This window comes from Colias eurytheme, chromosome 10, assembly GCF_061535395.1.
Source record: "Colias eurytheme isolate Ceu_HAF_F1 chromosome 10, ilColEury1 Martin Lab GWU primary, whole genome shotgun sequence".
In the NCBI taxonomy this organism is placed as follows: domain Eukaryota; kingdom Metazoa; phylum Arthropoda; class Insecta; order Lepidoptera; family Pieridae; genus Colias; species Colias eurytheme.
The window spans coordinates 12,052,078-12,078,215 of record NC_142989.1 but is presented as its reverse complement, the minus strand read 5'-3'; the positions used below and the strand labels follow the sequence as shown (position 1 = coordinate 12,078,215).

The following is a 26,138-nucleotide window of genomic DNA, read 5'->3' as shown; positions in this document are numbered from 1 at the left end:
GGAAAGTAGCTTTAATTTATGATTAAAAATGAATAAAATACAAATATATGTTTTCATTGAACCCATTTAACTGTAAATAAAATAATTTTCACACTTCCCTGTTCTGAAAAGCAAAACAGCATAAAATTTAATGAAAATTAATGTTTAACTTATTCTAAAAAATGACGTTTATTTTCGCGGCATAATGTTGAAGTCGATACTCGATAAACGACCTATCACTAAAATGTATAAAATATGTTGACATTTTCCTCTGGTGTGTAATATCATTTTAATACAAAGCTATAATGTGTTTATAAGCTCGGAATATTTTTGTAATTATTAAAAGTAAGTTTAATGCTCGCATCATTAAAAAAGAAAACCATTTCTTACTAAATAAAATAACTTCCGTCGACATTACGACAGGAAAAGGAAGTATCTCATATTGAAAGTGCTTGGCGCTCGCTCTGATTTATCCATATCCTGTTTTAAGTATGAAATAGAAAAGCAAGATATTTTTATTATTTCGTACAAAATGTTTATTCTACAGAAAGGGCAAATTATGATTAGAACAATATTGTCTAAATACTTCACGGTGACAATGGATATAACATGATTGGGGTTATAAATATAATTTGTATTTAGTTTTTGTTTACACGATTTTAAAACTTGGAATTTTAATGAAGTTTAATTCAATAATTAATTTCAGAAGAAGTGAAAGGTCAAGATGACCTCAGAGTTTTGTGCGGACGATGTTTTGGTTCAATTAACATCACCACCAGTTTTTGTAAGTACTTACATTTTATTTTATTTTTCAATATATTCTTGTGGGTAGGTTAGCAAGTCCTTATTAATGTTTTATAGCACATGCAATTATCTGGTATAAAGGCTGCTACATACTAGTAGATTTTATTTTAAACATTAAGAAGATACAGTTGGATAGCCTTCAATTAATACAATATATTGTATAGAATCTATAGTAACAGATTTTTATCTTTTACATCTCAATGTCTTTTACTCATTTTGTTAATGTGTTTTAAAATTGTGTTTAAAATATTTTATTCAATGGTTGTCATTTATTTACAATCAAAACTGGATGTTATATTAAGCCTTGCTGTTATGGACATAATATCTATGTAATTACTTCTATTATGTAGGTACTTGAATAAGAACATGTAAAACTACATTAATTATGAAAATAAGATTTTAATTTAATGTTTCTAGCGCTGGACAATGGACATGTTATATAGGTACCATATTTGTGCCACATAACATCAACGCTATGCAACATGAGCTAACAAAATTGTTATCGTATTTGACTTATAATGTATTTAATACACTTTAGTCAATCAAAATCATGGATAGCAATCATATTGTTGTTGCATATAAATGTTTTTATTAACTGATAGTTACATGTGACATATAGATTACCGTCTAAGAGAAATTGAACAAACTTTAATTCAATTTCACAGTATACATATTATACAATATACAATTACTTAACCAATGCAAACTATTTCTATTTTTATGAAAACAACATATTTATTTTATGTTTTTTAGCAGCATAAAATCCAAAATATCAAATTACAATTTCAGTCGGAAGCAACATGCAGCACAAGTGCAACACCAACAACAATAAGGGTACAGACTTCTTCAGTAGCGGTGGAGCTTGGTCGGAGGCTGTTACTGGCCGCTCGAGCTGGCGACACCGCTGAAGTACTAGAATTGATGGCTAAGGGCGCTCCCTTCACAACCGACTGGCTTGGCACCTCGCCTTTACACTTGGCTGCCGCTAACAAACATGTGGAAACTTGTGCAGTGTTATTACGTGCTGGTGTGAGTAGGGACGCTCGAACTAAAGTGGAAAGGACCCCATTGCACATGGCCGCTCATGCTGGCAATGCATCGGTGATCACTCTGCTGATTAATCATGGAGCTAGTATTGATTGCCGGTGAGTGTTGTTTTGTTATAGATATTTAAAGTTTAAATTGAAAATATCTTAGAAAATATTAAAATATAACTTTATACATTTTATTTGTATTCCGTGTGTATTCCTATGTATAAAATGTATGTACAAGATAGTTAATTCTGCTCGTCAATTCAAATAATAATTTGACAAATAAAAAAAAATCAAATAATCACATTTCATCAAATAATAATTTTAATATTTTATTAAGAAATTATTTCAGTAATACCATGTCTGGTTCACTACATACAAAAGACGATTAATGCCATCCGTCTACCAATAGATGCCGCTAAGTGTATCATTTTAACCAGCAAGAAACAAAATTAGATTTAATTGCAATTTCATTGCTTTTTATAATTTTTTACATACTTTTGTAAATGGAACCTACCTATTTAATTTAATTTTCACTCGATTTTAACTAATTTTACAGAAAAGTTTATATTCAAAACAACGCCATCTCATGAAACTACTATAAACAAGTTATTCTCCTCCGATTTGGCGATGCTAAACGAATACTAGATGGCACTAAGACGTTTTTACGTTACTTTTCACGTTTTTAACACAGACTAATAATAATATCACAGACCACAGACTAATAATAATATATTATGTACTACGTTTTTAATACATAACCTCATTGCCTTTGCAGTACCATGGCAGTACCTATAAAAAATATTGTAAATGGGTTAAAGCCGTTATTAATTATTACTAACCGCGTTCCTGTAGCGGCTTATATTAGGTAGGTACCTAGTGTATTGATCGTTTTCATACGAAAAATGAATTGTCGGAAAACTTGCGAGATTGTGTGAATATTTGATTGCAAGATCTCATTACAAAATAATATACATAATACAACCTATACTTAAACCGTAGTAAGTATATTATTTCTAGTCACATTTAATTATAAGTATATAAATTATAAATAAATATTAAAGGACAATATTACACAAATCGACCTAGTCCCAGAGTAATCTCAATTAAGGCTTATGTTGTGGGTACTTGACGATGATAAATATAATTTAATATTTTATAAAAAATAATCAAGTTCATCACACAAATATTTGCCCTGACCGGGGATCGAACCCGGGACCGTCAGCTCAGTAGGCAGTTACTTTACCTCTGCGCCAACCGCGTCGTTAAGAATATCAAGAAATCATCATAATGATAATAAATCGAAACTAAAGTTAAATACCTACCTAACTACGTCATCTTGTTTTATTTTCTAAATAATCCTATCAGATTACCTTTATATGAAGTATGAACCAAAAAATTTTGAGATTTAAACCGTAGAAAAGGTTTTGAATGATGCTTTGCGTTTTTTTTCTTTATGCGCCTAAAATTAAATATTTCGACATCGATTCCCATAAGAATGAAGTATTTTCCCGTTATAAAAAGTACTTTATGCGCCTAAAATTAAATATTTCGACATCGATTCCCATAAGAATGAAGTATTTTCCCGTTATAAAAAGTAGCCTATGTTCATCAGGTAGGTATAATTTTTGCTTCGAATGGTGAAATAATTTTTCAAATCAATCCAGTAGTTTCGGATCCTATCCAATACAAACAAACAAACAATCAAATCATTTCTGTTTTATAGATAAATACGAAAGTTACTCCGTCATAGTAGGACAAAATAGAAAATAGTGGGACCACAAGAAAATAGGTATTCCCGCACGCGTCTGAACCGATTTTGACGGAAATTTCGATATACATACTAGAGATGTAACGGAGCTTCGATTCCGGTTCCGTTAAGTCGGAACTTCCGATTATTATTACACTTTCGGTTCCGACTTCGGTTCCGATACTTTTGTATCGGATGTTAATCGGAGGTCGAACGAAACAAAGCGGGCGGCGCGCGACGGCCTGTACCGAACAGGTTCATACATGTCGCGCGGGGAATCCCCCGACCCCCACTACGTGCACTCTATAATCAATTATTTTTTCACTTGTTAGTTGTTACAAAGCATCAAAGCTTTTGTTCATAAAGTACAATACATTACTTTTGGAGTCCATTTTGATTTAATTTGCTTTAGCTATTGTTCATTTATTGTAATGTCACCAAATGTAACACGCTACTTTGGGTTTTAATTTTAATTAAACTTTAAATTCATTAATTTTATCTTTTGTTCATTTGGAATTATGCCAATTTTTTTCACAGTTGTTTTTTATTTTATAATAAAAAATAAAAATGAAAAGAATTGACTATAAATCATGTTTTATTTGTCTTTAAACAAACTGACCCTGCCTCCGATTTCGATTCCGATTTCGATTCCGATTCCGATAAACCAAATTTGAAAACTCCGATTCCGATTTCGGTTCCGATAAAACTACCTCCGTTACATCCCTGATACATACACGGTACATACCTACGTTGAAAAAGGACATCTCAATTTTGTTGCATAAATAGGATTCAAGGTGTAGGAACAGGGATTGAATAAGGCACACGGTTGAAGCCGTAGAATGAAAGTTGGTAATTTATAAGATTAATTTATTGTAAAATAAACTAACTACCTACTTCATTTTACTTAAACATATTCTATTTATCATTCATTGACTTATCATAAACTTTTGAGTCTAGTTAGGTACTAGTACCTATTATGTGAAAATTTTGAAAAAAATGTTTTCTTCAGGAAATTATTAGCATTAATTACCTTGTCTTGTCATTAATTTATTTACCTACTTGGTAATAATCGGTCGAACACTTGTTTAAAGTTTATTTTCCTTGTCTTTTCCAGGTAATCTAAATTATTTAATTTTTGCAGTAGGTAATAAATTCATTTCGGCTTGAACAGACAAGGCCATTAGGTGAAGCGAGATTGCCAAATATGGGTGATCTGTAGATTGCCGTCCTGCTGTCGAGCGTTCGCGGTACGGACGCCGCGCTGTTGCCGCACTGTGCATTTTGTATGAAAACAAACGACCGGCCGTGCGCCGTACGACAAACGCACAGCTTCGGCACTGTAGCGACTAGCGGTCCGATACGAAACGCATAAATTGAAAGAGCCATAAGTGTTGGAACAACATTCCACCACCATTTAACCAGTTTGACAAATATTATAATAATTTTCGTTTCCAATACCGGAGACATATTTTAAAATCCTGTTCTAACCCTGCATTTGTATCGAATTACAGTTTACACATAAACTTTAATTAAATATTTATTTTATTTACTGGTTATAATATAACATAACATTATATAGACCGTTATTTTCTGCCTATTTATCATTATAATTATAAACATTGTAAGTATATGTTAACGGAAATGTATGTAATCCGTCATTGTATAAAATTCCCAGGAAATGTATGTAATTCCTAAAATCGCATGGAAATGTGTGAAATAAATTATTTTATAGTACACATTTCCTAGGAAATCCATACATTACCTAACTAACAGTCGGAAATGTAAAACATCTAAGATATTGGAAGGTACGCGGGACGAGGGGTATGTATGTCGCAATCGGATTGTATAATCCGCCGAATTATAAACGGCCGGCATTTTGTAATATGCCGAAAATTCGTAATCAGAAATTTTTGGTTTGGATAAGGGGGTGGGTTAGGTTAGGTTCGTGTTTTTTAGAACTATACAGAAATAGGAGCCCCACGAAGTGGGGCTCCGTCGGCTCGCGACCGTCTTTTTGTAGAATGTTTGAAAAAGACGAATTTCGGCATATTACAAAATGCCGGCCGTTTGTAATACGGCGGATTATACAATCCAACTGCGACATGTACACGGGGACGGCAGGACGAGGGGACTGATGTCACAAATCTGCGTTACGGCGGGGGCACACGATGCGTTGCGGCGGCGGTCCGGCGCCGGAGCGGTGTCGCTGCGTCGTCTTTACATAGAAATATCTGTGGCATGTCACACGATGCGCTCCGGCGCCGCACCGGACTTGCAACCACCAAGACGAGGCGGGGAGGGGTGAATGCGGTGCGACGTCGGAGCGGCACCGCTCAGTTGTTTTGCGTCACAAGGAAGGACACGCTGTGCAACGCTGCTACGACGCCGCTGCGACAGAACAACGTTACGGCGCCGCACCACTCGTGTGCCCACTGACACGGTGAAATCTTTGCGGTGCGGCGCCGCAACGCATCGTGTGCCCCCGCTCTTACTCAAATTTAGGTATTTAACGTCGCAACGTGGTTCGCGGGACATCACGCTCACGTAAACATAGCGCAATCCATTTTATAGACCATCTTCATACTTGATATTTTTTTTTATATTTTTATTGAAATTGATTCCAGAAGATTACTGGGAACTTTAAAAATTCATTTTGTTACTTTTATTAGTAGGTACGATCCTTATGTGTATTTTAGTGAATTCAACCAACTTAAAAAAGTGTGACTATTTTACAACAATTTGAATATGAATTGTATTATTGTATATTGTATACATATTATTCATATATCGAAGCTTTTTAAGAAAATATGTATCTATAAAATACTTTAAGAATTATTATCATACATAATATTATGTTACCGGCAATATATTAAACCCGGCATTGTATTTGTATGCAATTCTTAGTAAATGTATGTTATTCTGAGAAACAGTCGGAATGCAATAAATTAAATTCGTCACATTACCTATATCTTTAAATCTGAACTTTTCCTAATTAGCAAACACATTTGCAAATGTGGGTGGTTTTTGGGGTAGCTATTAACCAATATGAGGTCAAAACTAAAATCCAACATGGCGCCGACGAAAATTTGAAATCTTTTCGTCATGGGTGTCATTTTCAAGGAGTTGGAGTAGCTATTAATCAATATGAGGTCAAATTTAAAATCCAAAATGGCGCCGACGAAAATTTGACATCATTTCGTCATGGGTGTCATTTTCATGGTAATTGGGGTATCTATTAAGTATTAACCAATATGAGGTCAAAACTAAAATCCAAGATGGCGCCGACGAAAATTTTACATCTTTTCGACACGGGTGTCATTTTCATGGTTTTTGGGGTAGCTATTAACCAATATGAGGTCAAAACTAAAATCCAAGATGGCGCGGACGAAAATTTTACATATTTTCGTCATGGGTGTCATTTTCATGGTTTTTAGGGTAGCTATTAACGAATATGAGGTCAAAACTAAAATCCAAGATGGCGCCGACGAAAAATTTGACATATTTTCGTCATGGGTGTCATTTTCATGGTTTTTGGGGTAGCTATTAACAAATATGAGGTCAAAACTATAATCCAAGATGGCGCTGACGAAAATTTGACTTTTTTTCGTGATGGGTGTCATTTTCAAAGTTTTTGGGGTAGCTATTAACGAATATGAGGTCAAAACTGAAATCCAAGATGGCGCTGACGAAAATTGTACATCTTTTCGTCATGGGTGTCATTTTCACGGTTATTAGGGTATCTATTAACCAATATGAGGTCAAAACTAAAATCTAAGATGACGCCGACGAAAATTTTACATCTTTTCGTCATGGGTGTCATTTTCATGGTAATTGGGGTATCTATTAACCAATATGAGGTCAAAACTAAAATCCAAGATGGCGCCGACGAAAATTTTACATCTTTTCGACATGGGTGTCATTTTCATGGTAATTGGGGTATCTATTAACCAATATGAGGTCAAAACTAAAATCCAAGATGGCGCCGACGAAAATTTTACATCTTTTCGACACGGGTGTCATTTTCATGGTTTTTAGGGTAGCTATTAACGAATATGAGGTCAAAACTAAAATCCAAGATGGCGCCGACGAAAAATTTGACATATTTTCGTCATGGGTGTCATTTTCATGGTTTTTGGGGTAGCTATTAACAAATATGAGGTCAAAACTATAATCCAAGATGGCGCTGACGAAAATTTGACTTTTTTTCGTGATGGGTGTCATTTTCATGGTTTTTGGGGTAGCTATTAACCAATGTGAGGTCAAAACTAAAATCCAAGATGGCGCCGACGAAAATTAAAAGATGTAACTTTTAGACACGGGTGTCATTTTCATGGTTTTTGGGATAGCTATGTAGGTATTATCAAATCCCCAATGTAACCGTCGATAAATAGGTATATTTTTCTTACTCCTTTAAAGTAAACTTAAATTAAATAACAAAAACGTAAACAACTACAGTTTTGTAGAAAGACTTAAAAAAACAATTTTAAAGAACATTGAAATGCATATTTAGAATTTAGAAATGTAATATAAAACGCAAGTCTGTGGCAATCATCATCTGTGTTTATATTCTGACAGATATTATTAACTTTAAATATATTCGCTAAACTATATTTAAAATATAGTTTATCTAAAACATTTAAACGAAGAGAATAAAATAAAAAAGAACGTGTGTGCCGAAAAAAGTGGCAGGAGTGAATTTTCTTTGGCGAGATTCATAGATACCAAAATCGCCGCCTTGCTCCATAACGCGACAGTATTACCATGACGCGATCTTGAAATTCGATGACCATCTTGGATTTTAGATTTGGCCTCATATTCGTTAATAGCTACCCCAAAAACCATGAAAATGACACCCATCACGAAAAAAGTCTAATTTTCGTCAGCGCCATCTTGGATTATAGTTTTGACCTTATATTCGTTAATAGCTTCTCCAAAAACCATGAAAATATGACACCCATGATGAAAAGATGTCAAACTTTTCGTCGGTGCCTTCTTGGATTTTAGTTTTGACCTCAAACGGGTTAATAGCTACCCCAAAAACCATGAAAATGACACCCATAACGAAAAGATATACAATTTTTTCAGTTTTGACCTCATATTGGTTAATAGCTAGTAGCTACCCCAAAAACCATGAAAATGACACCCATGACGAAAAGATGTAAAAGTTTTGTCGGCGCCATCTTGGATTATAGTTTTGACCTCATATTGGTTAATAGCTTCTCCAAAAACCATGAAAATATGACACCCATGATGAAAAGATGTCAAACTTTTCGTCGGTGCCTTCTTGGATTTTAGTTTTGACCTCAAACGGGTTAATAGCTACCCCAAAAACCATGAAAATGACACCCATAACGAAAAGATATACAATTTTTTCAGTTTTGACCTCATATTGGTTAATAGCTAGTAGCTACCCCAAAAACCATGAAAATGACACCCATGACGAAAAGATGTAAAAGTTTTGTCGGCGCCATCTTGGATTATAGTTTTGACCTCATATTGGTTAATAGCTACCCCAAAAACCATGAAAATGACAGCCATAACGAAAAGATGTAAAATTTTCGTCGGCGCCATAATGGATTTTTGTTTTGACCTCACATTGGTTAATACCTACCCCAAAAACCATGAAAATGACACCCATGACGAAAAGATGTAAAAGTTTCGTCGGCGCCGTCTTGGATTATAATTTTGACCTCACATTGGTTAATACCTACCCCAAAAACCATGAAAATGACACCCATCACGAAAAAAAGTCAAATTTTCGTCGGCGCCGTCTTGGATTATAATTTGGACCTCATATTCGTTAATAGCTACCCCAAAAACCATGAAAATGACGCCCATCACGAAAAAAAGTCAAATTTTCGTCAGCGCCATCTTGGATTATAGTTTTGACCTCATATTTGTTAATAGCTACCCCAAAAACCATGAAAATGACACCCATGACGAAAATATGTCAAATTTTTCGTCGGCGCCATCTTGGATTTTAGTTTTGACCTCATATTCGTTAATAGCTACCCCAAAAACCATGAAAATGACACCCATGACGAAAATATGTAAAAGTTTTCGTCGGCGCCATCTTGGATTTTAGTTTTGACCTCATGTTGGTTAATAGCTACCCCAAAAACCATGAAAATGACACCCATGACGAAAAGATGTACAATTTTCGTCGGCGCCATCTTGGATTTTAGTTTTGACCTCATATTGGTTAATAGCTACCCCAAAAACCATTAAAATGAAACCCATGACGAAAAGATGTACAATTTTCGTCAGCGCCATCTTGGATTTCAGTTTTGACCTCATATTCGTTAATAGCTACCCCAAAAACTTTGAAAATGACACCCATCACGAAAAAAAGTCAAATTTTCGTCGACGCCATCTTGAATTGTTTCACCCCACCAATCTATTCAACAACCCATAAAAAAGAGCATCTCAGGCAAGGTCATTTTTAAAACATAATTTTAAATTACAAATAATTGGAATATGAAACATAAACAGTTTACTCTTATAAAGTATCAAATATTTCAAATCGCGAAAACGACAGTGCACGCACAGTAATCTTTTTCTAATTCGTTTTATTTTTGGGACGAGGAGCGATACACCCGTCCTTCCAAGATCGCTTCTGAGCGCGGTCTGACGACCCGCGAGAGCAAAATGTATGAAGAAATCGACAAGTATTTTTAAATTAGCTAATAATTGAAATAAAATTTTGATTTAGATACAAAAAAATTATCAGAATCTATAAAGGACTATATGTATATCCCTCAATAATTTATAGGTAAGAAGATAGATTAGGCTTTTAATTTTCTTAAAATTGTACCGTTTTAGACCCCATTTTTTTGCATTTTATGCGATCATTGTGCTGGGAAAATCGTATTTCAGCGACAATTTTGTATGACGTCGTACAATTTTTATAAGATGATCGTAGATCTGAATATATTATCTTTAAATTAAGATATTACTTTGTTCTCACGTGTAATTGCTTTGAGTTAAAATGGTACCGTAAAATAGCGTTTTTTGGTAAAAATCGGTAATAGCACCCTTAAATAAATGAAAATTTGATTTGATTGAATATAAGTTGATTTAAGAAATGTTAATTAGTAAGATAATATGAACATATTATTATTATTTTACGGTAAGACTGTTACCCGATTGTCTCAATAAGTGCTATAATAAAAAAAAATAACGTGTTTTATTACAGAAATCATTTACTTTATTTACATTTCCTAATACGATATTGGAATTATATATAATTCCAAGGAAGATTATACATTTACTAGGATATGTATGCATTAAATAGTTTATTAAACAATATTTTATACATTTCCTAAGTGGCATCGGCATTGTACACATTTCCTATTAGTTTGAGACCCATTCGTTAAAAAGTCTTCAAATAACGTTTGTTTTATTATCTCGAAACTGCAATTAATAAAAAATGAAAATAATTTTTTTTAATAATTAATAAAAAATATCCTGTCCAGGATTTTTCCAGTCAAACCATTTTTAATAAGGTCAGGTGGGGTAAGTGAAACTCAGGGGGAACTGAAACGCTCATTCATAACTATAAAACTAATAAGTGTATCGATACTTCGCTCTTAGTCGGTAAAACAGAATGGCGATGTGGTTTTATTGATAAAACATAGATGTCGCTATCATCATTTTCTACACCAATACACAAAAAAGAATTTTTTCAACTGTCAGTTGTCAAAACACGAGTTGGAGGAGTGATGTTTTCGGTTTTCGTAAAAGTTTTAAAAGAAGTGTTTTAAATGTACCTAATGGTAAGTACTGAGTAAAAAGTATGTACTTTCGAGTCCAATGATTATATTTCGATAAATCCTACGGATAATTGAGTTTTGGCTTTGGTAAAAACTAAACCTAAAAAAGTGTCAAGTGGGGTAAGTGAAACCTAATACACGGGGAAAGAGAAACGTATGTTTCACTTCCCCCGTATCAGAAATCACAAACATTTTTACGTGATTAAAAATGTTGGTGATCATAAATTTACTGTTTGTGTCTAAATGATATTTTTATTTGTTATTAATTGCTTTTATTGCTTAATAACGTAAACCTTAAAATTGGCTTGCATTTTAGTATAAAATTGGGTAACAAATTTGGTGATCATTTAATATTTTTGAAAATTTTTTTTTCTTACTTTGGTGATCAGTTAAAATTTTGCCTTTTTGATAAATTTTGATAGATCAAAAATAGGAAGGTATTTTTTGGCAAATTGTAAAAATTACGCTTATCAATCGGAGATCGGTTTTATTGTACTCACATTATATTATCTTTTTTCAGGTTACTAAAAGATGCCTCGAAATTATATACGTAAAACGAACAAAGCTGCCTACTCTACAGAGCAACTTCAAGAGGCATTTTAACTTCTATGTGTAAAACATGCAACAACTGAATTATTTCATAGCTTTATTAATGTGCCTGTAAGCAAACTTTTAAGTCAGTAAAGAAATTTATTTTTATTTTGTTTTTCATTTCACTACCTATAATTTCTGTTTTAAATTTTATACAAATGTTTGAGACATCTGACCATGGTAACTATGTTTCACTTACCCCAAAATACCTTTTTTGTTTTCTTTTCTAAAACTAAGCCTTATATTGATTGTAGAATATAGACATTAGAGAAACAAACTCTGAATTGTTGCCTTAGTCAGGTAATCGTTGCATAAATACAACATTTAACTATATTTCTGACGTTTGTTTCACTTACCCCTTTCCAGGGGCAAGTGAAACAAAACCATAGTCTGAAGATATTGATTGTTTTCTCGCTTATGGTAAGACTAAAGAGCTGTTTGTCATAACTCCATGAATCATTGGCTAAAGGAGAGTACTGTGCAAGAAATGCTACTGCATCAGATGCCGTTACGTTAAAATACAAGTAAAGTATGTTTCACTTCCCCCACTTGACCTTACACTTAATTTATTATAAAATTGGTCTCATTCTATTATTACGCCGTTGCACTTCGACTTATATTCGGATCTTAGACCACTATTAGGATTTGTATACAATTCCTTGATTTCATACATTTCCGGTAACATATACATAATTTAATTTTATTTATTTACATTAAGTATATACATAATTACATACTGATATTATATCTACCTATACATATATATATATGTATACCTATCATGTTTTAACTGATGAATTTATTTATTAGTATTTATCATATTAATAGAAATATATCTTTCACATAATATACTCATGTTAAATTATCATTATATACAATTCTAGACTGAAACTCCAATAGTCACTTGGGGTCACTGAAAATCAGTGGTGGTGAGGTATTAATCACCTTGCCATCATATACTGAGTTGGCTCCATTTGTCAGGTCACTCACTGCCACATTACAGTTCTTAGGAATAAGATTATTTTTATTTAATTATTTTTCTTTTTATTTCTTTTTGTTTTTCCTTCGTTTATAAATGTATCTCGTGTTGTGATCTTGACAATAAATGTGTTTTATTTATTTATTTATTTAATGTCCCTTACTGCATGCTTTTCATGCAGTTGTCCGCACCATATGTATTGTGGTCTTTGTCCATACACACTTTCTCCAAAGCCCTGCTTTGGTCTTGTTTGATGTATAAGCTCCTGTATATTAGTAAAAGTTAATCAAATATTTAATTCTTATTTCTTGAAATTTGGTATAGTATTCTTTGTGTGATACAAATCAAAACCAACAGTCAGGTTAGGTAGACTACAATTTACAAAACTGGCAGGGTTGCCATGCAATGGTTGGTGGTTAATGAAACACTTGACTCGACTGTAAGCTTGTATTGAACTGCTTAAACTGTAGAACAACAGGACTATATATTCTAGACGCACACATACAATAGATTACACACTACACTGTAAACTGTAGAATTAATATTAAAGACATAGTTCACTATATATTTTGTAGTCTTTGATTATTTATACAACAGACTAGAAATAAATACTATGTATGCGATTATACCTATTCTAGCCATCCATTTTAGTGTTCCTTAAAATTAAGTACATCTTAGTCAAAGGACAACTTATTGTGTGTTTGCCCGTAATGCACTCATAATAATTTTAAGTTGAATGTTTGTCATTCTTTATGTACCAAACACAGTCACGGCCACGGCGCTCATTCCATTTTACTGGTATTAAAACAGATGAAATCCTTCATGATCCCATATCCTTCTTAGTAGCAAATGTAGAAATCCCTTTCTTGTGTCTACAATGTTTTTGTGGAGAATCGTATTAACATTTGGGATGGATTAATTCTTCTCCTCTCCTGAACAAATTTGTTATTGCGAACGTAAGCAATAAGTCTGTAATAAAACAATCTTATATTGGGTTACAAATCCATAAACCAATCATTAAAAATCATGTTTGTAAAAATTTATGTTCAGAGAAAATATCAGTTTACCATATAAAGCTTATTTTCTGCCGTTTTTCTGCCTGTAGATTCTACATAAAACAAACAAAGCTTCTCGTTTTGGTTTTGACAGAATCTCGTAAATAAACTGAACTAAATACCAGTCATAATAATGTAGGTACTCTGTGAGTCAGCTTTGTCTATATAATTAAAAATCCGAGTAGGTACAAAATATTATGTTGACAGTTGACAGTTGACACTTGACGCCAAAGACTTGAAAATAAAAGGTACGTGTACATATATTTACATTAGTGCCATCTAGTGGCTCTGGAAGGAATAGAACATCAAGTCAGTGTTTAACGTGCCATCTAGTGTGTTAAAAGCAAAAGACTAAGAGATATAATCGAACATGTAGTACGTTATTTCCCCACGGGCGCTTTAATTGCGTAAATTCATAGTGCAACTTTTTTTGTATGGAGTGCACCGTCTGTTGTATACGTAGTATATTATTATTAGTCTGTGGTAATACATACTTACTATAAATTAGTATGATCAACAAAATTTGTATTAAAATTAAAATATAATAGGAATAGTGAATTGAAACAATATACTACCCGTTCGCTTCGAGTTGTCGATGACCGTTACAAAATGATGTCACAGGCTCATCGACTGGTACCGTTGACAAAAAAATAATAACACTCCGAAAAATAAAATAACAAAAACAGTTTGTATAATTACTTACTTCAGCGATTTCCTCGCTAATAGCAGTAAAAAAATATACCTATAAAACTTAACAATAATAAACTTAACAAAACGATCAAATAACATAACCAAAAACAACGGGAGCGATATTACTATATTAGTGACGAACGGGCGCACGTGATTGCGTTACTGACGGTACTAGCAGGGTCTGTCTAGGAGTGCGGTGCGGTGAAGCGGGAAGGGTGGGAGCGGCCAACTCGAAGCGAACGGGTAGTACATAATATTTTCATTAACAGTGTATATTATGTTTTACATCATGATGTCTAGTTGTAGAGAATAAATTGGGTACTTTGGTTTTGTGCGATATCTCAGTGCATCTGTACTGGTATCTGCTGCCATTAGATCACGCCATGAATCTGATGGCTGGAGATACAATATTATATAGACTAGATACCTATAATACTGAATACAGCATAAATAATATTTAACGACCAGCGATAAAAACAAAGTTGTGAATGGGCCTTTATCTCATTGTTATGAGGTTGATTTTAGTTTGTGTATATTGATCATCTCACTTTGGCTGTTAAAATCCATTTCTATCCATTGAGATACTATTACTACGTATGAAGAAGACACCGCTTAAATCACATAGGTTCCGCTCAACAGAGGTCAACCGGCCACACTGCACTTAGTCGCTTTAGCACGAAATTAGATTAGTTTGTTTTAAAGCAAAAAACCATGAAACTCATCAAATATGCCCTTGAGTGTGTTACGATATTGCACTTATAATTCAAGTAATGCGGCAAAGTGCAAAGAAATAACTTTTCATCGGTAATTACTTAACTAGATAATCATTTTTAAACTTTGTTCGAGAAAAATTTTTGGCGGGCGCTATTTTGCGTCATTTGTTATAGACTAAAAATTTTATAAATGGTATTGGGTATGAACTCTAATAGACTGGGGTAGAAGCCTTTAAAAATAATGAAAAGATAAAAAAAATCGCAGTCGGATAAAACCCATTAGAAAAGGAGGGGAATATGATGAAAATAAAAGGAAAAATAAATTACGGTCAATCCGAGTTCGGGAAGTGGGAGGGGGGAGCTTTTAAGAGAAAAAAATGGTTTCTCTCGATTTCCGACAAAACAACAAGTCCTACAGAAAAAAGTTCAATTTCAAAGTTGTAGGTAATTAAAAGTTCTACAACTTTTGTATTCACAATTTTTTCACATAACCTCAAAATTCAAAAAACCAAGTTATTGGTCTTTTATTTTTATCTACTTCAAAATTTATTGTTTTTCTACGAAATTTGGTGGAAACTTACTTTATTATGTCCCAAATACACTGTAATTTATTTGATTGAAAATATTTATTTTTTCGCCTTATTTTGAATTAATACCAAAAAAACAACCTAATTTTCAATCGAAAAGTCACCCGTCAAAATATCAGCTTTTTTCAAAAACTGGGGGTGCCTTTTATTCATTGAAATCTCTACTTTCATATGGTGTAAAAAAAAACAAACACCACTATAGTAAATGTTCTCAGGAAATGCATACAAACAGTGTGATAATGAGCTTTTACTAAATCAGGCACACTTCTCGAACTCTATATCTTCTCTTGTATCGGCTTTTCGGTAATATTTCAAAAGAAAAATAATTATCTGTTCTAAGTTTAATATTTTACAGCATATTCAAAAGCAAAATGATGTCGATAAAAACATTTCAGGTAGTTCGAGAAGTGTGCCTGATTTAGTAAAAGCTAATTTTCAGACTGTTTGTATGCATTTCCTGAGAACATTTACTATGGTGGTGTTTATTTTTTTTACACCATATGAAAGTAGAGATTTCAATGAATAAAAGGCACCCCAAGTTTTTGAAAAAAAACTGATATTTTGACGGGTGACTTTTCGATTGAAAATTAGGTTGTTTTTTTGGTATTAATTCAAAATAAGGCGAAAAAATAAATATTTTCAATCAAATAAATTACAGTGTATTTGGGACATAATAAAGTAAGTTTTCACCAAATTTCGTAGAAAAACAATAAATTTTGAAGTAGATAAAAATAAAAAACCAAAAACTTGGTTTTTTGAATTTTTCACCTAAATTTTGAGGTTATGTGAAAAAATTGTTAATACAAAAGTTGTAGATCCTTTTATTACCTCCAACTTTGCCATTGAACTTTTTTCCGTAGGACTTGTAGTTTTGTCGGCAATAGAGAGAGACCACTTTTTTCCACTCGCTCTTTTTTTCTCGAGATAAACGTTTGGTTTTGTCACGATAAAAGTGGTTTATCGCAGATAAAACCAAAACTAAAAATAATTACACAAAATGCTCTGACAAATATCTTGCAAATGTTTTAATATAATTGTTAATGAAAAAAAAATCATAATAAGTATTACCATGTCAAGTAGAAAACGTAAAAGTGTGAAAATTAGAGCTAACTTGGTGATTTTTTTTTATCGAGTCAATTTTAATATTTTATGTTTTTGATTGAACAGAATCGTTGAACATATCATCTAGTTTGATATATATTTTATCTTTTTAGATTTGGTCTTGAATATTACACGTATCATCTAATAGAAGATTGGTAATTTTGCTTTATACGCACCCTTAATCTATGACTCACTAGCCGCCCCGCGCCGCGGCCGCCGCGCTTGTAGTACAGATTTGTTCGTGGTGTCTTCTCTATATGTAGTAATAATAGCTCAATGTTTCTATCATTATTTTTTGAGAAAGAACCTTAAGTTGACGCTTATAAGCTTACTAGCAATGCCCTGCGGTTTCACCCGCATAGATGATATCGTTACAGTGAAAAGTCTACTATAGGTCGGACTATAGGTTTAATTTTTAAACACATGAAAATCACCTTTACCCCGGTCCGCACTACGGCCTTTTTTTTTGTTTTAGTGGGGAAATCTTTCATAGATACCCACGGCCTCCGGGGGAGGGGCCGTGGGTTATGTCGGATTCCTACCGACCAAAACGCTCTAAAGAAATTCGATCAATGCATTGAAACAGATGTACAATGCATCTGCCCCTACGGACACGGGACACGGGACTTCACTTCACTTATTGATCAAAGTTTGTGTATGATTTGTTACGGTGTAGTGACATGCTGCAAATGACGCCGCTGCACTGGGCGGCAGCGCGCGGGCACCTCGCGGCCGCGCGCGAGCTGCTGCGGGCGGGCGCCGACCCGAGCGCGCGCTGCAAGTTCCGCAAGACGCCGCGCGACCTCGCCGCGCGCAACCGGCACGCGGACGTCGTGCGCCTGCTCGACCGACACAAGGGTGAGTTCCACCCACCCCCCACCCAGCGCACACAACCGACCTTTTGTGAACGACCAATATGTCACAAATCAATCGATCGAATCGAAACCGAGATCACAGAATACTTAATAGTAGCTAACGCTACAAAACGAACACCGCCTCCCGCCAAATGTAAACACTTACGCAAAAAATACTTACACTAAAAAAGATCACTTACGTCACCCCGCACGATCACGAGTAATATGACTACCGCAAGGATGAAACGCAGCGAATATTACACTTGACAAAAATAATTTTTACAAAAGCAAATAATTTATGAAATGTACTAACTAAGAAGATGTGTGATGTGAATAATGTGTTAGTAATATGGGTATCTAAACCTAATGTTTGAAACCTAGTTTCTAAATATGTACTGTACCGCGTGCAAAACTCGCGAGTCGCGGACGTGTTTTGTTTTTGTTTGAATTGAATGTACCTACTTATTCGTTAAAAATTTGGCGCAGGGCAATGAATATTTTGATCGACTAATGGGTCACACGCAAGTCACAAATGTGCCAACCCTAAAGCGTCAACACACACATTTGCACTCTATACAAAATATGTCTCATGCTAGTGTGCTGTGTGACTGTCAAAATGATAATTTTATATGGAGTGTCCGGGTTGTGCCGAGATAACAAAACTGAAAATGTTAAAACAAATACGATTACTTTTTTCGAGCAATTCGATTAATCGATTTTTTTCTAGTCTTTAAAAATTTAGGCTAGTAAAATTTCATTTACCCTACATGGGTATATACATCACAATACATCCATAAATATGTATATTGTCACTTACTTTCAGAACAGACATCTGAAGAACCGGTTAAGGAGCAGCAAAATGAATTCGCCGTATTACAAAGTAATTTCGTTTAATTATAAGTATTTTATACATTTAAATCTGTGATAATTTTAATGAATGAGATGGTCTTATTTTTAGAAATTGCTGAAACGAAAACAACACCAAAAAAACAGCAACAGGAAAAAATGATAGAAGTAGAAATCAAGCCTGAGGTGAGAATATTTTTTATATGAATCTAAAATTTATGTGATTTAAATAATGGGCCCAAAATACATCTGTGGAACACCAAGGTGTATTATTGACCTAGATAATTTTTGATGATGCTTCAGACTTTAAAAATTTATCAAATACTTTACATCTGTGGAACACCAAGGTGTATTATTGACCTAGATAATTTTTGATGATGCTTCAGACTTTAAAAATTTATCAAATACTTTCCTAAATAACTAACGGTATTGCATATTATACAGACGAAAATTTTCACATTACACATGACCAAGTTTTGTATATGTCACTCAGTCAGAAGCTTTAGTTAAATTGACACGAGAAAGTGTTGTAGAGTTTAATATAATTTGGAAAATCCAAAAGTGCACGCCTCATAATTTTTTTTTAATAATAATTATTTATTAATTATTATTTTTGTTTATTTAATAACAATTAAACCACATCGAATCAGACCCTGAAAAATGAAAGGGTTCTATTCCTGAGCATACTCAAGCGTAAGAGAAAAAAAAAGACTCGATTAGTAAAGTATTTCGGTCGCTATCGTGTTAACAAGAAAAAGGATCCGCACATACAGACACACGGACGTCCAAGACAGAACTTTTTTAAACTGTTTTTTAACTAGTTTAAACAACAAAAATGACATCAAAAATATCATGAATGTTAAAAATAGTGTTTTTTCTTAATATGTGTGTGTATGTATTATCTTACAAGTGCAATGTATGATACATAAAGACATTTTAAGTTTGAAAAATCAGATGTTTTGCGCGAAGCGACAGTAGTACCCACCTCAACGCTTCGCTTATGAGGCGTGCAATAATATACTCATGTGTAAAATCAATATTGTTACAATATTTAGGGTTTTCACGTGTTTATCTTTCTATTGCAGAAAGTTTGAGGTTTTTACATTTAGAAATTATTTAGAAATATTATAAACATATTCCTAATTTGAAATATTGCCAAAAAATTAACAAGCTTCACAAAAAAATCACAGTTTTGTATCTTATGAAATAAAAACGAGCGATATCGTTCAGTCACTGAAAATTTCATGAGATTTGCTCCAGCCGTTTCGGAGGAGTACGGTAACTAACATACGAGAATTTAGTATAATTATGTTTATATCATTTAAACAATTTATTTATTCATCAGCATCACGGTGTGGTTACAAGATTTGGAAGGTTAAAAATCTGTAGTACGATAGTAATATATAGAGATAACAAATCATATTTCTTTCTAATACTAATAAAAATATGGATGAAAATGTGATTTAAATTAAATAATAATGAATTGCAGCCGCCCCAACAAGCAAGACAAAGCAGTGAAACAGAAGCGAGTGACGCAGCACAACTACTAAAGCGGCACGGCATCACCTTACTGCCGGCCGACCCGGGCGGGACTGTGCTCACTGCGCTGCAGAGCGGACGGACTGTTGTGCTCTCTGGTGAGATGCTTTTAGCTGCGAAATGTACTATTGAGATGTTATTAGCTGGGAAATTAACTATTGAGATGTTATTAGCTGGGAAATTAACTATTGAGATGTTATTAGCTGGGAAATTAACTATTGAGATGTTATTAGCTGGGAAATTAACTATTGAGATGTTATTAGCTGGGAAATTAACTATTGAGATGTTATTAGCTGGGAAATTAACTATTGAGATGTTATTAGCTGGGAAATTAACTATTGAGATGTTATTAGCTGGGAAATTAACTATAGAGATGTTATTAGCTGGGAAATTAACTATTGAGATGTTATTAGCTGGGAAATTAACTATTGAGATGTTATTAGCTGGGAAATTAACTATGGAGATGTTATTAGCTGGGAAATTAACTATTGAGATGTTGTTAGCTGGGAGATTAACTATAGAGATGTTATTAGCTGGGAAATTAACTATTGAGATGTTATTAGCTGGGAAATTAACTATTGAGATGTTATTAGCTGGGAAATTAACTATTGAGATGTTATTAGCTGGGAAATTAACTATTGAGATGTTATTAGCTGGGAAATTAACTATTTTAATCGAATGTTCTATTAGAAAGTTCTAAACGCGATTTAGTCGTTACTAAATCGCGTTTAAAATCCGTTAAAAATCTTTAATTCCTAAATTTACTTGTCCTCCAGACGCAGGCAAGCTAATGCTAAAGGAGAGCACTACTTCCCCCTCCCCCTCCCCCTCCCCCCGTCCCCGCGCTCCCCCCCCACCGCCACGCACACTCAAGGTGCTAACACTCAACAATAAGGTGCTAGCTGTTAACGACAGAAACCCGCAGCAATATCAGGTATTTGTTTGTTTACTAGCTTTACATGTTTATTGCATAATGCGAAACATTACAATGGCCGTACACGGACTGCTCGAGCAGTTAACGGCTGTACGACGTACACGGACTGCTCGAGCAGTTAACGGCTGTACGACGTACACGGACTGCTCGAGCAGTTAACGGCTGTACGACGTACACGGACTGCTCGAGCAGTTAACGGCTGTACGACGTACACGGACTGCTCGAGCAGTTAACGGTGTATGACGTACACGGACTGCTCGAGCAGTTAACGGCTGTACGACGTACACGGACTGCTCGAGCAGTTAACGGCTGTACGACGTACACGGACTGCTCGAGCAGTTAACGGTGTATGACGTACACGGACTGCTCGAGCAGTTAACGGTGTATGACGTACACGGACTGCTCGAGCAGTTAACGGCTGTACGACGTACACGGACTGCTCGAACAGTTAACGGCTGTACGACGTACACGGACTGCTCGAGCAGTTAACGGTGTATGACGTACACGGACTGCTCGAGCAGTTAACGGTGTATGACGTATACGGACTGCTCGAGCAGTTAACGGCTGTACGACGTACACGGACTGCTCGAGCAGTTAACGGCTGTACGACGTACACGGACTGCTCGAGCAGTTAACGGCTGTACGACGTACACGGACTGCTCGAGCAGTTAACGGCTGTACGACGTACACGGACTGCTCGAGCAGTTAACGGTGTATGACGTACACGGACTGCTCGAGCAGTTAACGGCTGTACGACGTACACGGACTGCTCGAGCAGTTAACGGCTGTACGACGTACACGGACTGCTCGAGCAGTTAACGGTGTATGACGTACACGGACTGCTCGAGCAGTTAACGGCTGTACGACGTACACGGACTGCTCGAGCAGTTAACGGCTGTACGACGTACACGGACTGCTCGAGCAGTTAACGGCTGTACGACGTACACGGACTGCTCGAGCAGTTAACGGCTGTACGACGTACACGGACTGCTCGAGCAGTTAACGGCTGTACGACGTACACGGACTGCTCGAGCAGTTAACGGTGTATGACGTACACGGACTGCTCGAGCAGTTAACGGCTGTACGACGTACACGGACTGCTCGAGCAGTTAACGGCTGTACGACGTACACGGACTGCTCGAGCGGTCGGTGTCGCTACAAACCGCGCAGTTGACGGCTTGAAGCGGTTTCGACTGCTCGAGCAGTCCGCGTAAGACAGTGAATGAATGTCCATAGTTGACCGCGCGGTCGCGGCTTCAAGCCGTCGGTCTCGACTGCTTGAAGCAGTCCGTGTACGGCCGCCCGTAGAGAGTGCTCTGCGATCGAAAAATTTGTTGTGTCGTGGTTTTTCAACTATTTAATGTAACTTAATACCGTGACTGGTAATTTATTTATTTAATCAACACTAATTTTCGGTTGAAACCCGGTGTTTAGCTTGATAGCTCGGTAAAACTTAATTAATTTAATCGCATTATTTTTTTAGTAAATGGCTATATTTAAATTTTATCATATGTTTATATTAATACTAACATTGCGCCTGTGGCTTCGCCTGCTTAGTCAAAGATAAACCCGCATAGTCGCGTTTCCATAGGTCATGTCCTCTCTCAAATCTCAAGCTAAGTATCTCTGTACCAATTTTTATCCAAATCGGTCCAGTGTTTAAGGCACGAAGAGGAGACAGGACACATTTACTTTTGCATTAATAATATTAATTTGGATTATTTATCTTAATATATATATAAATCTTGTGTCACAATGTTTGTCCTCAATGGACTCCTAAACCACTTAACCGATTATAATAAAATTCGCACACCATGTGCAGTTCGATCCAACTTGAGAGATAGGATAGTTTAAACATGTAGGTACCACGGGCGAAGCCGGAACGGACCGCTAGTATTACTTTATGCTAGTATTAAATTGTTATTGCAGCAGGTAAAACTAGTCCAGCTGAGCGACAGCAAGGTGCCCACGAAGTTAGTGACGGGAAAGAAACCGGTCAAGATTGTGTTGAATAAAGAGCACTTTCAGAAGCTCGTCACTGTGTCCAAGCCGAGCAATGGAGCTGCGGTAACATAATATAATCGTATAGGAGCTAGCAACGTTGACAAGAAAGACTTTTAGTATTGTAGTTGGTTCTTTGATATACTGTTTCTCTTCCTATTTCGGTTAGTCCGGGCTATCTGGCTGGTCGCAGTGTGTTGACGACGAAAGAAGAAGACAATAAATTTGCGCGTATTAATTTATTAATCAAAATTACAGAGTGCGTTTAGACAATTAATTTTAGCGAGGGAGTGTCCTGCTCAGCGGTTGCGTGGCGAGTTGAAGTAGTAGAGGACAGTGGGGTCAATCCGCGGCCAATCGCACGGCGCCGCGACGTGACGCCGCGATGACGCAGTAGCAACGCTCCGTTCCGCACGATTTTGTTGCGGCAACACAGTGGTTGCGTTTATTAATGCGCATCTTATCTGCACAGGAAAATTAAATTAAATTAAATTCACTTATTTCGATGACATTTTAATTATTTTGAAATAAAAAATTGCGTATGGCACCTATTTAACAACGAAAGAAACGTCTTGCAATTAAAAATTTATGACTGACTAGATTTCCGCCCGCGGCTTCGCCCGCGTTTGCAAAGGAAAACCCGCATAGTTCCCGTTCCCGTGGGATTTTCGGGATAAAAACTATCCTATGTGTTAATCCAAGTTACCCTCTATATGTGTGCTAAATTTCATTGTAATCGGTTCAGTAGTTTTTACGTGAAAGAGTAACAAACATCCATACATCCTTACAAACTTTCGCCTTTATAATATATATTAGATATAAGATATTAGATGGATCTATCTAAAGGCAAAAATTTAAAAATTACGCGTTAATAAATGACTTTAAAGTTAAGTACTTATATTTTCCTGTGCGCACTAATAAACGCAACCACTGCGGCCAGCCAAACAACCCGGACTCTAACCGAAATAGCAAGGGAAACAGTATATCAAAAACCCAACTATACTAAAATAACTTTTTTTAAAACGTTACTAGCTCCCGTACCATAAGACGATATTAAATCTGAGATTTTTTACTAGAGGTACATAATGAGGTATTAAATGGACCAACTTCAATTAAACTACACAATACAACGATTTCTTGAGTTTTTTATTTTTTATTAATTATCTAATTTGCAGGCCAGTACGAGTCTCCCGAAGGTAACAGTGAAAACGGAACACACGGAGGCAGTGGAGAGAGAGACAGAGACAGACGCACCGGCGGCGGGCGCGAGTGAGCGAGACGGGTGTATGTCGTGTGTTCAGCTGCGGAGCGAGCTGCGAGCTGCACGGGCACAGCTCGCCGTGCTACGGGAACAACTGGACAGAGTTAGTCGGTAGAGACGGGATATATCGTGTATAGTGTGGTGCATTAGGGGAATTACAATTATCTAAATATATCTATAAAATTATACTGATAAAAATAATGTTTTCTGATTAGAATATACTACGATTAGAAGCTATAATTTCATACAACTCAAAAATGCATATTGTATTTGTCTGTAATTGGATCTACATCTTGCTATGCATGCTAATTATGTCACATTGTCAAAATATATTATAAATATAAGATGTACATCTGTTGGCAAATCAAATAAATAAATCTATACTAATATTATAAAGCTGAAGAATTAGTCTGTTTGAACGCGCTAATCTAGAACTACTGGTCCGATTTGGAAAAATTATTTCGGCGTTAGATAGCCCATTCATCGAGGAAGGCTATAGGCTCTATATCATCACGCTAAGACCAACGGGAGCGGAGCCACGCGGGTGAAACCGCGGAGCGCAGCTAGTTGTGAATACCATTTCAGAACATCGTTTTATTGGGAGTATCGTGAAGGTATCGCATGAAAATGAAAAGGTTTTGATAACAATAGCATTCATATTTGTTTAATCAGTCACTATAGTTACATCGTAATATAACATTATTGCATATTTTATCCCGTAATCCGGAATTACCCTAATGCACCATCTAAAATAAACAGTCAAATGTAGATAATATACCGTTAAATTAGGGTGATAGACAAAAAAAAAATATATGAGAGAGATGTAAATAAAAAGTATAGTGTGTGTTCAAGCTGTTTTAAACGCACACTCTGGTTTTAGGGTTCCTCAAGGAAAAAACGGAACTCTTATAAGATCACATGGTTGTCGGTCTGTCTGTCTAAACCATTTTTATCATGAACGCGTTGAGGTTTCAAGCTGTAAACGGTTTTCTATGAAACCCTCGGTGCACGAGTCCGACTCGCGCTTAGACGGTTTTATTTTATTTATATCTTCAAATATTTGGTATTTATTTCACGAAGTAAAAACTTCAATAGCCACAGTGACGTCACTCCGCCGAGGAAATAGCGCATATGCTGACATTTTTCATCGTAAAATATTGTAAAAAAACAAAACGGAAGAACTTTATATAGCTAATTTTATTAAGTCTGGTCACACGCTCGTGTACCTATGTAAATAAAGTTATATATAACTAAGTTTATAATAATTAATAGTTTGTTATAGTAATAATATCATTAAGATGTAAATAAATATTAAGTTAGGTGCTCTGTGATTTAACAACGAATAGTTGCTCTTGTTGGATATTTTATACTTTTATATTACTAATAGGTATCTATCCGCAGCTTAGCTCGTGTGTTTCAATTTAACATCGCTATGTAACTAATTTTCTTCAACGATTTAACTCCTTTAGGGTTTATTTAAAAAAAAGTTACCCATTATTTAATTTGGTTCCTTAAAATTTCATAACAAAAGCTAGCTAGCAAATTAACGAAACAAATACGTGAAAAATAGATTTATGTGAGTGCGAATAACATTTACAAATATTTAAGACCAATTTTTTTATAACAAAGTTATAAAAAAATTGGTTCTGTC

At 35.2% G+C, this 26,138-nt stretch overlaps 1 protein-coding gene across 4 annotated transcripts; it reads left to right on the top strand.

Moving 5' to 3' along the window:
- Nucleotides 1–186: 186 nt before the first annotated feature.
- On the top strand, nucleotides 187–26,138 carry Atac3 (Ada2a-containing complex component 3). Of its 4 annotated transcripts, none has more exons than XM_090106675.1 (10): nucleotides 187–324; nucleotides 686–763; nucleotides 1,573–1,928; nucleotides 17,729–17,910; nucleotides 18,730–18,786; nucleotides 18,865–18,938; nucleotides 20,242–20,389; nucleotides 21,068–21,225; nucleotides 23,155–23,292; nucleotides 24,402–26,138. In XM_090106675.1, exons 2-10 carry the CDS (start codon nucleotides 704–706, stop codon nucleotides 24,600–24,602), a joined length of 1,374 nt encoding a protein of 457 aa, XP_089962801.1. In that variant the 5' UTR covers nucleotides 187–324; nucleotides 686–703; the 3' UTR covers nucleotides 24,603–26,138. The 4 variants fall into 4 exon arrangements, with proteins under 4 accessions (XP_089962801.1, XP_089962802.1, XP_089962803.1 ...); XM_090106676.1 differs by having other exon boundaries at nucleotides 193–324; nucleotides 689–763; XM_090106677.1 differs by lacking the exon at nucleotides 187–324 and adding an exon at nucleotides 448–597 and having other exon boundaries at nucleotides 689–763.